The sequence below is a fragment of the Grampus griseus genome (genome assembly GCF_964374135.1).
Source record: "Grampus griseus genome assembly, chromosome: 17".
Lineage (NCBI taxonomy): Eukaryota > Metazoa > Chordata > Mammalia > Artiodactyla > Delphinidae > Grampus > Grampus griseus.
Window position 1 is genome coordinate 24,832,146 of NC_139011.1, and position 13,946 is coordinate 24,846,091.

The 13,946-nt window shown below is 36.1% G+C and overlaps 1 protein-coding gene across 3 annotated transcripts in view; it reads left to right on the forward strand.

The window, feature by feature from the left end:
- CSMD3 (CUB and Sushi multiple domains 3) overlaps positions 1 to 13,946 on the forward strand; it is a gene marked incomplete at both ends in the record, with an annotated part of 1,078,626 nt that overhangs the window by 666,101 nt on the left and 398,579 nt on the right. For all 3 annotated transcript variants that reach the window (XM_082674966.1, XM_082674967.1, XM_082674968.1), the window contains one exon: positions 12,183 to 12,370. In XM_082674966.1, the coding sequence (XP_082531092.1) occupies positions 12,183 to 12,370 (188 nt within the window). The remainder of the gene's footprint in view (positions 1 to 12,182; positions 12,371 to 13,946) is intronic.

Genomic DNA, 13,946 nt, shown 5'->3' on the forward strand with positions numbered 1-13,946 from the left:
TGCTGAATTCTCTTAACTTTTACTTGTCTGTAAAGGTTATAATTTCTGCATCAAATCTGAATGAGATCCTTGCTGGATAGAGTAATCTTGGTTGTAGGTTTTTCCCTTTCATCACTTTCAGTATGTCGTGTCACTCCCTTCTGGCTTGCAGAGTTTCTGCTGAACGATCAGCTGTTAACCTTATGAGGATTCCCTTGTATGTTATTTGTTGCTTTTCCCTTGCTGCTTTTAATATTGTTTCTTTGTATTTAATTTTTGATAGTTGATTACTATGTGTCTCGGCATGTTTCTCCTTGGATTTATCCTATATGGGACTTTCTGCACTTCCTGCCTTGATTGACTATTTCCTTTCCCATATTAGGGAAGTTTTCAACTATAATCTCTTCAAATATTTTCTCAGTCCCTTTCTTTTTCTCTTCTTCTGGGACCCCTATAATTATAATCTTGGTACGTTTAATGCTGTCCCAGAGGTCTCTGATACTATCCTCAATTCTTTTCAATCTTTTCTTAATTTCCACTATTTTATCTTCCAGATTACTTATCCATTCTTCTGCCTCAGTTGTTCTACTATTGATACCTTCTAGAGAATTTTTAATTTCATTTATTGTGTTGTTCATCATTATTTGTTTGCTCTTTAGCTCTTCTAGATCCTTATTAAACGTTTCTTGTATTTTCTCCATTCTATTTCCAAGATTTTGGATCATCTTTACTCTCATTACTCTGAATTCTTTTTCAAGTAGACTGCTTATTTCCTATTCATTTTTTTGGTCTCGTGGGTCTTTATCTTGCTCCTTCATGTACTGCATATTCCTCTGTCTTCCCATTTTTCTTAACTTACTGTGTTTGGGGTCTCCTTTTCACAGGCTGCAGGTTTGTAGTTCCTGTTGTTTTTGGTGTCTGCCCACTGTGGGTATGTTTGATTCAGTGGGTTGTGTAGGCTTCCTGGTGGAGGGAACTGGTGCCTGTGTTCTGTTGGATGAGGCTGGAGTTTGTTTTTCTGGTGGGCAGGACCACATCCAGTGGTGTGTTTTGGTGTGCCTGTGAACTTAGTATGATTTTAGGCAGCCTTTCTGCTAATGGGTGGGGTTGTGTTCCTGTCTTGCTAGTCGTTTGGCATGGGGTGTCCAGTGCTGGAGCTTGCTGGCCACTGGGTGGAGCTGGGTCTTAGCATTGAAACAGAGATCTCTTGGGAGAGCTCTCGCCAATTTATTTTACTTGGGACCAAAGGGTCTCTTGTGGTCCAATGTCCTGAACTCGGCTCTCCCACCTCAGAGCTTCAGGCCTGACACCCAGCTGGAACACCAAGACCCTGTCAGCCACACGACTCAGTCTGCCGTCCTGTCACGAAGTCACCTGAGGTCCAGGCGTCCTGTCAATGTCTCCTCTCCTTGGGTCTCAGAGACACCTTAGGGGCCGCCTCCTGTCAGGGGCTTCCAGGTCAGGTGCAGTCGCCTGAGGGCTGGGCGTCGTATCTGAGTCATGCAGGACGCTGAGCACTAGCCTTCTCTGCACCAGAGCGTAGCGTTGGGGGCTTCGGCTGGCGTCTGTGGCCCAGGTTACTGCTTCCACCCAGGTTTACATGTGGGCCTCAGGTTTACAACTTCAGGATTCTCCAAACTTTTTTCTTTTCCTCTGTGCTCAGTCTAGTTCCACTTGGTCATAGGGGGCTGCGTTCAGAGGCCTCGCCCCCTGCACTAAGACCAGAGTTTCTCGTGGGCACAAAAGCATTTCTTTCCAGTTCTTGAAGATTGGCTCTATTAGGTCACTCTTCTGATTTTCAGCAAGGCTACTCACTGCTCCAGTAGACAGCTCATTCCAGCCATTTTTATAAGATGCAATGCTAGAGAGAAAAACCTTTTAATCTCTATGCATATGGTTTACCTAGTACTTTTTTCTCTGCCACTTTCTTATTCTCTTATCTGTTTCCTGAGACACAGATCTTTTAAATTAGGCTGGAAGCAAGAGAGTCAAATTGAAAAGTGATTTTCACTGTTAGGGTTTGTGCAGAGCAACAGAAAACAGTTCTGTACATTGAACCATAACAGGCCTGGGGTGAGAAATGATTCTCAGAGTCCAAAGATTTTGGCTTCTCCCATTAGCATCACTGAATAGGACTTGTCAACTGTGCCTCTTTTCTTAATCCCTAAATTACGTGCTCAAGTATATTACAAATCTCCTAGCTCCTTCACTTCCTTGATACCAATAATTTTTTTTTCAGCTGTTCCTTGTTAATTAGTCCAAACACTGGAAGAATCAAGAGTTAGAATGCTTTATGTATTTATTGATGGTATTTTCACTAACTTAGACAAGGCACAGCTGTTTCAGTATATTTCTTTTGAATCATACTTTCTGTGACTAAGATAAATAAAGTCCCAAATTCTTTTAAATGTTCTAAACAGAAATGTTTGTTTGGGGGTTTGAATCCTCCATCTGCCCTTCACACACACACAAGCCCATAAGATTCTTGAGTTTGAGCTATTTGAAGGGAAAATTATTTTAAAATCTTCCATTTCTTTTTTATCTAAAGACCCTTAAGGGTGTGAGATATTGCTTTAGGGCTGCCCATACTCTATGTGCTCTGTCAGAAACTGTTTTGTTTAAAGTAATTCACATTTAAAAACAGCTGTTATGTGGTTAGAAGTAGCTCTGTAGCAAAACAATGAGCAACAATGTTCATCAAGTTAAAAATTATAAATGAGAATTTTATCCATTAGGTGGTATCATAAAATAGTCACTTTGAAATCAGAAATATGTACATCTAACACCTCCTTATTTAGTGACCTTATAATATCTTGGTGCTTCATTTCCCCCTTAAGATTGTTTTGAGAAAAAGATATCATCTTTAAAGTATCCATCAAGAATTATGTTCTTAAAAAAACTAGTTCCCTTCTGATTTCCAGCCGAGCTCTTATAAGTACACTGGTTGCGAACTCTTCAATAGTTCCTCTCATCCTGAGAATATTTTTTTTATAGAAGTTATTTCCAAATAATGGATTGTATTTATTGCAGAGTAACATCATTTGCTTTCTACTATTCATGAATAACCTAAATTAATTAGGTTGAAAATGAAATTTAAAAAATTAGATAATATTATTAAGGTGGCTACATAGCTATTTTGCAGGGTTTTTTTATATTCTCAAATGTCATGATTGCTTAGAATTAATCTACAGAAAAAAACCCACTAAAAACGTTACAAATATATTAGCCATTAGTTGGCTTCTTGAGATTATCTCAAGTAGCTTAAGTCAATAAAATCTTAAGAATTACAATTTCCTATCAAATGCACAACAAAATAACAACACCACCAATGGACATTTGTGTTTTCATTGTTTATCTCTTCTTAACATAGCCAAATTGTTGTCTTATTCTCAGATTTGCAGAGGAATTTTTGCTTTGTTTCTTCCCTCACTTCTTAAAGTTTCTCATTATATGGCAGCTCCTAACTGAATTCATTTTACTAGTAATAATCCTAAACCTGTCTTTCTAGTCACTTTCCTGTCCTTATCTCCTTGTTCACAAGCTATCAGTATCAGTCTTCCTGAGTGCAGCTTTTAAAATGAGAACTATTTCAGTTTAGTCAGGATGGTTTTGGATTACACAAAGAACATTTTAAAAGACACCAGAAATTGAGTAAGAATAGATTCAATTTCATTTTTAATATCATCTAGTGGTTCCATAACATTCGTTTATGATAAACAATAATGTCATAAACAAATGAACACTAGATTGAGGCAATTCATGAGAAATTTGTACAACTATCTTAAAATACAAAGTGAAAGAGATTCAAATTATTGTGTAACTCTATTCCATTTCCCCTGTTATTATAATGTATTTTTATTGTTCCTTGAGGCAAATCTGTGATGATTTTCTTTTCAAAGATTCACTCCTACTGAACAGTGTTCTCTGTATCACCATTTAATGTTGCTATTCTATTAAGAATTAAGTCTCTTTATGTTTCAGTTCAAAGTAATCCCTGACTCTTCTGTGCACTTTAATTTGGTTGTTATCAACTGACTAGCTATCAAAGTGAAACTCCAATTTCAATACTACAATAGGGGGGAGATTGGTTCAAGATAGCAGAGAAGGATGTTCTCTCACTCCCTTTTATAAGAACGCCAGAATCACAACTAACTGCTGAACAATAATCAACAGGAAGACACTGGAACTCACCAAAAAAGATACCCCACATCCAAACAGAGGAGAAGCCACAATGAGACAGTAGGAGGGGTACAATCACAATAAAATCAAATCCCATAACTGCTGGGTGGGTGACTCACAAACTGGAGAACACTTATACCACAGAAGTCCATCCACTGGAGTGAAAGTTCTGAGCCCCACATCAGGCTTCCCAATCTAGGGATCCAGCAATGGGAGAAGGAATTCCTAGAGTATCAGACTTTGAAGGCTAGCAGGAATTGATTGCAGGACTTCAACAGGACTGGGGGAAACACAGACTCCATTCTTGGAGGGCACATACAAAGTAGTGTGCTCATCAGGACCCAGGGGAAGGAACAGTGACGCCATAGGAGACTGAACCAGACCTACCTGCTAGTGTTGGAGGGTCTCCTGCAGGCATGGAGGCTGGCTGTGTGTCACCATGAGGGCAAGGACACTGGCAGGAGAAGTTCTGGGAAGTACTCTTTGGCGTGAGCCCTCCCAGAGTCTGCCATTAGCCCCAACAAAGAGCCCGGTTAGGCTTCAGTGTTGGGTCACCTCAGACCAAACAACCAACAGGGAGGGAATCCAGCCCCATCCATCAGCAGACAAGTAGATTAAAGTTTTACTGAGCTCTGCCCACCAAAGCAACAGCCAGCTCTACCCACCACCAGTCCCTCCCATCGGGAAACTTCCACAAGCCTCTTAGATAACCTCATCCACCAGAGGGCAGCCAGCAGAAGCAAGAAGATCTAGAATCCTGCAGCCTGTGGAACAAAACATACATTCACAGAAAGACAGACAATATGAAAAGGCAGAGGGCTACATACCAGGTGAAGGAACAAGGTAAAACCCCAGAAAAACAACTAAATGCAGTGGAGATAGGCAACCTTCCAGAAAAAGAATTCAGAATAATGATACTGAAGATGATCCAGGAAAGAGAATGGAGGCAAATATCGAGAAGATGCAAGAAATGTTTAACAAAGATCTAGAAGAATTAAAGAACAAACAAACAGAGATGAACAACACAATAACTGAAATGAAAAATACATGAGAAGGAATCAATAGCAGAATAACTGAGGCAGAAGAACGGATAAGTGACCTGGAAGACAGAATGATGGAATTCACTGCTGTGGAACAGAATAAAGAAAAAAGAATGAAAAGAAATGAAGAGAGCCTCAGACACCTCTGGGACAACATTAAACACAACAGCATTCACATTAAAGGGGTCCCAGAAGGAGAAGAAAGGACCAGAGAAAATACTTGAAGAGATTATAGTCGAAAACTTCCCTAACATGGGAAAGGAAATAGCCACCCAAGTCCAGGAAGTTCAGAGAGTCCCATACAGGATAAACCCAAGGAGAAACATGCTGAGACACATAGTAATCAAATTGGCAGAAATTAAAGACAAAGAAAAATTATTGAAAACAGCAAGGGAAAAATGACAGATAACATACAAGGGAACTCCCATAAGGTTTACACCTGATTTCTCAGCAGAAACTCTACAAGCCAGCTGGGAGTGGCATGATGTACTTAAAGTGATGAAAGGGAAGAACCTTCAACCAAGATTACTCTACCCAGCAAGGATCGCATTCAGATTCAACAGAGAAATCAAAAGCTTTGCAGACAAGCTAAAGCTAAGAGAATTCAGCACAACCAAATGAGCTCTACAACAAATGCTAAAGGAACTTCTCTAAGTGGGAAACACAAGAGAAGAAAAGGACCTAAAAAAGCAAACCCAAAACAATTAAGTAAATGGTAATAGGAACATACACATCAAGAATTACCTTAAATGTGAATGGATTAAATGCTCCAACCAAAAGACACAGGCTTGCTGAATGGATACAAAAACAAGACCCATTAATATGCTGTCTACAATAGACCCACTTCAGACCTAGGGACACATTCAGACTGAAAATGAGGGGATGGAAAAAGATATTCCATGCAAATGGAAATCCAAAGAAAGCTGGAGTAGCAAGAATCATATCAGTTAAAATAGACTTTAAAATAAAGACTGTTACAAGAGACAAGGAAGGACATTACATAATGATCAATGTGTCAATCCAAGAAGATATAAAAATTATAAATATATATGCACCCAACATAAGAGCACCTCAATACATAAGGCAACTGCTGACAGCTATAAAAGAGGAAATCGACAGTAACACAATAATAGTGGGGGATTTTAACACCTCACTTACACCAATGGAAAGGTCATCCAAGCAGAAAATTGAAAAGGAAACACAAGGGCTTCCCTGGTGGCGCAGTGGTTGAGAGTCCGCCTGCCGATGCAGGGGACACGGGTTCGTGCCCCAGTCCGGGAAGATCCCACATGCTGTGGAGAGGCTGGGCCAGTGAGCCATGGCCGCTGAGCCTGGGCATCCAGAGCCTGTGCTCCGCAATGGGAGAGGCCACAACAGTGAGAGGCCCATGAACTGCGAAAAAAAAAAAAAAAAGGAAACACAGGCTTTAAATGACACAATAGACCAGATAGATTTAATTGATATTTATAGGAAATTCCATCCAAAAACAGCATATTACACTTTCTTCTCAAGTGTGCATGGAACATTCTCCAGCATAGATCACATCTTGTGTCACAAATAAAGCCTCAGTAAATTTAAAAAAATTGAAATCATATCAAGCATCTTTTCTCACCACAACGCTATGAGATTAGAAATAAATTACAGGAAAAAAAAACGTTAAAAGCACAAACACATGGAGGCTAAACAATACGTTACTAAATAACCAAGAGATCACTGAAGAAATCAAAGAGGAAATCAAAAAATACCTAGAGACAAATGACAATGAAAACACATCAATACAAAACCTATGAGATGCAGCAAAAGCAGTTCTAAGAGGGAAGTTTATAGCCATACAAGCCTACCTCAAAAAATAAGAAAAATCACAAATAAACAATTAACATTACACCTAAAGGAACCAGAGAAAGAAGAACAAAGAAAATCCAAAGTTAGCAGAAGGAAAAAAATCATCAGTTTCAGAGCAGAAATAAATGAAATAGAAGCAAAAATACAATAGCAAAGATCAATAAAACTAAAACCTGGTTCTTTGAGAAGATAAACAAAACTGATAAACCCATAGCCAGACTCATCAAGAAAAAGAGGGAGAGGACTCAAATTAATAAAATTAGAAATGAAAAAGGAGAAATCACAACTGACACTGCAGAAATATAAAAGATTATAAGAGATTACTACAAGCAACTCTGTGCCAATAAAATGGACAACGTGGAAGAAATGGACAAATTCTTAGAAATGTATAACCTTCCAAGACTGAACCAGGAAGGAATAGAAAATATGAACAGACCAATCAGAAGTAATGAAATTGAAACTGTTATTAAAAATCTTCCAACAAACAAAAGTCCAGGACCAGATGGTTTCACAGGTGAATTCTATCAATCATTTAGACAAGAGCTAACACCTAGCCTTCTCAAACTCTTCCAAAAAATTGCAGAGGAAGGAATACTCCCAAACTCATTCTGTGAGTCCATCATCACCCTGGTAACAAAACAAGACATAGATACTACAAAAAAAAGAAAATTGTAAACCAGTATGACTGATGACTATAGGTGCAATAATCCTCAACAGAATCCAACAAGACATTAAAAGGATCATACACCATGATCAATTGGGATTCATCACAGGGATGCAAGGATTCTTCAATATACGCAAATCAATCAATGTGATACACCATATTAACAAATTGAAGAATAAAAACCACATGATCATCTCAATAGATGCAGAAAAAGCTTTTGACAAAATTCAACACCCATTGATGATAAAAAACTCTCCAGAAAGTGGGCATATAGGGAACCTACCTCAACATAATACAGGCGATATACGACAAACCCACAGCAAACATCATTCTAAATTGTGAAAAACTGAAAACATTTCCTCTAAGATCAGGAACAAGACAAAGATGTCCACTCTCACCACTATTATTCAACATTGTTTTGGAGGTCCAAGCCACGGCAATCAGAGAAGAAAAAGAAATAAAAGAATCCAAAGTGGAAAAGGAGAAGTAAAACTGTCACTGTTTGCAGATGACATGATGATACTATACATAGAGAATGCTAAAGATGCCACCAGAAAACTACTAGAGGTAATCAATGAATGTGGTAAAGTTACAGGATACAAAATTAATGCATAGAATTCTCTTGCATTCCTATACACTATGGATGAAAAATATGAAAGAGAAATTAAGGAATCACTCCCATTTACCATTGCAACAAAAAGAATAAAATACCTAGGAATCTACGTAAGGAGACAAAAGACCTATATGCATAAAACTATAAGACACTGATGAAAGAAATTAAAGATTATACAAACAGATGTAGAGATATACCATGTTCTTGTATTGGAAGAATCAATTTTGTGAAAATGACTATACTACCCAAAGCAATCTACAGATTCAATGCAATCTCTATCAAATTACCAATGGCATTTTTCACAAAACTAGAACAATCTTAAAATTTGTATGGAGACACAGAAGACCCTGAATAGCCAAAGCAGTCTTGAGGGGAAAAAATGGAGCTGGAACAATGAGACTCGCTGACTTCAGACTATACTACAAAGCTACAGTAATCAAGACAATATGTTACTGGCACAAAAAGAGAAATATAAATCAATGGAACAGGATAGAAAGCCCAGAGATAAACCCACACACCTATGGTAAACTAATCTATGACAAAGGAGGCAGGTATATACAATGGAGAAAAGACAGTCTCTTCAATAATTGGTGCTGGGAAAATTGGACAGCTACATGTAAAAGAATGAAATTAGAACACTCCTTTACACCATACACAAAGTAAACTCAAAATGGATTAGAGACCTAAATGTAAGACCAGACACTAAAACTCTTAGAGGAAAACATAGGCAGAATACTCTTTGACATAAATCACAGCAAGATCTTTTTTGATCTACCTGGTAGAGTAATGGAAATAAAAACAAAAATAAACAAATGGGACCTAATGAAACTTAAAATCTTTTGCAAAGCAAAGGAAACTGCAAACAAGACGAAAAGACAACCTTCAGAATGGGAGAGAATGTTTACAGACTAATCAGCGGACAAAGGATTAATCTCCAAAATATATAAGCAGCTCATGCAGCTCAACATTAAAAAAAAAAAAAAAAACCAATCAGAAAATGGGCAGAAGACATAAATAGACATTTCTACAAAGGGGACATACAGATGGCCAAGAAGCACATGAAAAGCTGCTCAACATCACTAGTTATTAGAGAAATGCAAATCAAAACTACAATGAGGTATCACCTCACACCAGTTAGAATGGGCATCATCAGAAAACCTACAAGCAAGAAATGCTGGAGAGGGTGTGAGAAAAGGGAACACTCTTGCACTGTTGGTGGGAATGTAAATTGTTAGAGCCACTATGGAGAACAGTATGGACGTTCCTTAAAAAACTAAAAATAGAATTACCATATGACCCAACCATCCCACTCCTGGGCATATACCCAGAGAAAACCGTAATTCAAAAAGACACATGCACCCCAATGTTCATTGCTTCGCTATTTACAATAGCCAGATCATGGAATCAACCTAAATGCCCATCGACAGACGAATGGATTAAAAAGTTGTGGTACATATATACAATGGAATATTACTCAGCCATAAAAAGGAACAAACTTGGGTCATTTGTAGAGACGTGTATGAATCTAGAGACTGTCATACAGAATGAAGTAAGTTGGAAAGAGTAAAACAAATACCGCATATTAGCACATATATGTGGAGCCTAGAAAAATGGTACAGATGAACCAGTTTGCAGGGCAGAAATAGAGACACAGATGTAGAGAACGAACGTGTGGACAACAAGGGAGGAAGTGGTGGGGGGTGGGGGGTGGTGTAATTAATTGGGCGATTAGGATTGACATGTATACACTATGTATAAAATGGATGACTAATAGGAACCTGCTGTATAAAAGTTAAAAAAAAAACTCCTAGGGCTTCCCTGGTGGCTCAGTGGTTGAGAGTCTGCCTGCCGATGCAGGGGACAGGGCTTCGTGCCCCGGTCTGGGAGGATCCCACATACCGTGGAGCAACTGGGCCCGTGAGCCATGGCCGCTGAGCCTGCGCGTCTGGAGCCTGTGCTCCGCAACGGGAGAGGCCACAACAGTGAGAGGCCTGTGGACAGCAAAAAAAAAAAAAAAAAACTCCTAAAAAAAAAATCTTTTGTATATGTATTGTTATATATATATATATATATATACACACTACAATAGACTGACTACCAAACAATCAAATAATGGATTCACAATGCGTAATTGCCTGATCATTTTTTTAAAGGAAATAGTGTATTCCTATACATTTACTACTCTAAATCATATTATTGGAAAAGTTATTTTTAGACAAATACAATATATTCCAGGTTGCAAAATAAAGAGTAAGATAAACTTATGAAATTCATTCATTTTACTAAGTCTTGCTTAATAGGATGTAACAGTGGTACAAATCTAAAAATATTTCCTTTGTCTTTCTTAAATAGCATTATACATTTTGACTACTTTTGTGCCATGTTTATATTCATATTGGAGATTTTATAATGAAATAAAGTTTCTAATTTTTAAATGTTTCTTTCAATTTTTTTTACCAGGTTTTGAGTTTTATTTGTTTTAGTTTTATTTTTCTGAGGAATAATGTAGTTTAATCTTGTAATACTGGAAAAGACTGGTAGGTATGATAAAGTTATTATCTGAAAATTGGTGGACATTTCAAGTTATAATTATTTTTAAAAGTGTACTGAATATAACTAGTTGCCAAAAAATGTGTTGGAAGATATATTCTAAAAGGGTGAAAATGCATGGTTAGTACTGAAGTATCCAAGCATACTGAGTGCTTTTTTGATAAAATTGATAACAGCCCTAGAGAAAAGAAAGTATTGTTTTCTTTAAAATACATTCATTCTTGCATTTATCCAATAAATACTTACTGAGTGTCTACTATATGCAAAACATCAACAAAAACAGAAACTGTCTGATCTCATGGAGCTTATAGACTTTTAACGGAGACAGCTGTCAAACAAGCAAACAACTGTGATTAGTGTCACAAAAGGCACAATAAATTGTGGCAATATAGTAAAACTAACCTACATTGTGAGGTCAGGGAAGGGCTTCCTGTGGACCAATTTAAGCTGAAAGCTGAACTATGTATAGGAAAACCTTGGTGAAGGCAGGAATAGAATGTTCTGGGCTGCAGTTTCATTATGGGAAGTGAGTAAGATGCTCAACTATTCATGATTCCACGTAGATGTTTTTTCCCCCAACTAAGATTTCTGATCCAGATTCAGACTGTGGTATACTCTTGAAGTGCAAGGAAGGAATGCAAAATTTTATTTTATTATGGATATGTTATACATGTTAAAAGTAGCTCTGTGTTGAATACAATTTATAAAACAATTGTATCTTTTAAAAAATTGAAAACAATAGCAGCAACAACAGCCAAAAATCTAAATAAAAATTGTATAAAAAATGTAATGGCCAAAAGAGATTTATCAAAAATAAAACAACTATATGAAGCAGAGGTCAGATTTGAAGTATACTGTTAAGATGAAATTCTGATGATCTGATTGAAGATAAATAAGTATACTGTTAAGATGAAATTCTGATGATCTAATTGAAGATTGAAAATGAATACATAGTTTTCCATAGAAATGAGGAAAGCAAAAGAAAGATGACTCCAAAAACATGCTTGGTTAATGAAAAGGCTATTTGTTTACTGAAGGTAATCTGTAACATTTGAAAGAAATCTTACTTGTGAACAACAAGTATGTACTCATACTTTTTAAATGAAAATTGTCCATAGGAATAAGAGCTTATAACTTTGGTATTCTTAAATGGTGGGGCCTTAAATGATATATAAGATATTAGAAAAGCTTAAGAAAATTGTATATAAAGCTGGTAAAAATTATAAATAATAAGTTAAATAGCAATCTAAAGTGTTATTTTCCTATACAGTGTTATTCTAATAAATATATTTTCACATATGTCTCTTAACTGTAGATTTCAGACTGAACTGAATTATGATGTTCTGGAAGTTCATGATGGGCCAAATCTTCTGTCACCCTTGCTTGGATCTTACAATGGCACACAGGTGCCCCAGTTTCTATTTAGTAGCAGTAATTTTATATACCTTCTATTTACAACAGACAATAGCCGTTCTAATAATGGTTTCAAGATTCATTATGAAAGTAAGTAATGCCAACATGTTTTTTGATCTCCTTACTCTTTTCCATACTTTTGGTATTACCATTGTATCATTAAGAGAACTAGGAGATTTATTAAAGAAAAGAAGATCAAAGCTTTCCTTGACCTATGAGAATGCTAATAGGTTACAAGGTATGTGTTTTAGTAAATCCTGTATTAGATTTTTTCCAACAATATCTATGTAATATCATTATGAAGGGAAATACTAAGGAAACGTCAGAAATAGCAAATAAAAAAATCTTTAAAAATGAGTTCATATAATCGTTATTTGTGCTGAAAAGCCAACAATAGGCAGTAAATGGCAGTCTAAGATGTATATGAACATTGACAAATTCTTTTAGCATTTACTTCATAAATTCAATCATACTTTTATATTTTATTCATACTCATTGCATACATTTCCATTAAAAATATTCAATTTTATTATTTTGTATGAAGTATTGAAAATTATATTAACAGTGAAAAGTAAAATACATACTCATATATATGCAGCTATGGCTAACATAACTAGCCAAAGGCTATATATTAAAACAGGCTCTAATTCACAGTGTTGGAATCAGTTTAGAATAATTTCACTTAAAATACTTTTTGTTTAAGAAGTCTAAAATATGTCTGATTTTTTTAAAACTTGATGCTGGTATATGCATAGAAACGAGTCTCTGTTTTGTTTATAAACATCTGACATATTTAAATAAATAAATGTGGTTGTATTGTATATGATGTATGGTTGCATACATATATATAAACTCACATATGCACACATTTTCATCTAAAAATACATTGCCATATATCTTTTCATGAAAAACAGTTTTGGTGAATGTATCTAACAGTACATTTAAGATTACTACAAGATATCTTTATATCAGTTTCAGATAGATATTATATCACTTCTTTTTATATTCAAGTCTCCTATGCCCCCTTCCCCCTCAGGAGAAAATTTCAGCATTTAAAATTTGTAACTTTATATCCCATGTAGGGTGTCTCTATTCAGTAAATCTGGTTGGGCGCATGGGTTTTTAAAATCGTTAATATATATTTATAGCTATTTTCTTTTTAACCTTATCCACAATATCATTTAATTATATTAACTTCCCTTTATATAGAGCTTTGTGGCATGGAAGTATATTTCCTAAACATTATTGTAAAATGCAATGAGAGGATTAACACATGCTTGGGAATTCAAATGAATTTAAAGGACTTTAATTGAGATCTTTAGCATTTATTAGTTAAAGCTGAGTCAGAGTAGTCATTTTTTTAAAAAAAAAATCTATTTCAAAATTAATTTTCACTAGCAATTAATTTGTATCAATATGCTAAAATGGGCAGACACCTTTTTCGTTTTGTCCATTGTTCTATCCTATGCCCGATATATCACATTCAGTCCCATTTCAACCAAGGTATGTGTTTGTAATCATGTTCTCAGACACAGGATTATTTTAAGGATTACGTTAAACCATCATGCAAAGTGTTATTAAAAGTGTGAGGATTTTTAATAAACTGACCCAACAGATTTAGTTCAGATTCTTGCTAAAACTGAACTAAATGGGCTAAGGACAGAGC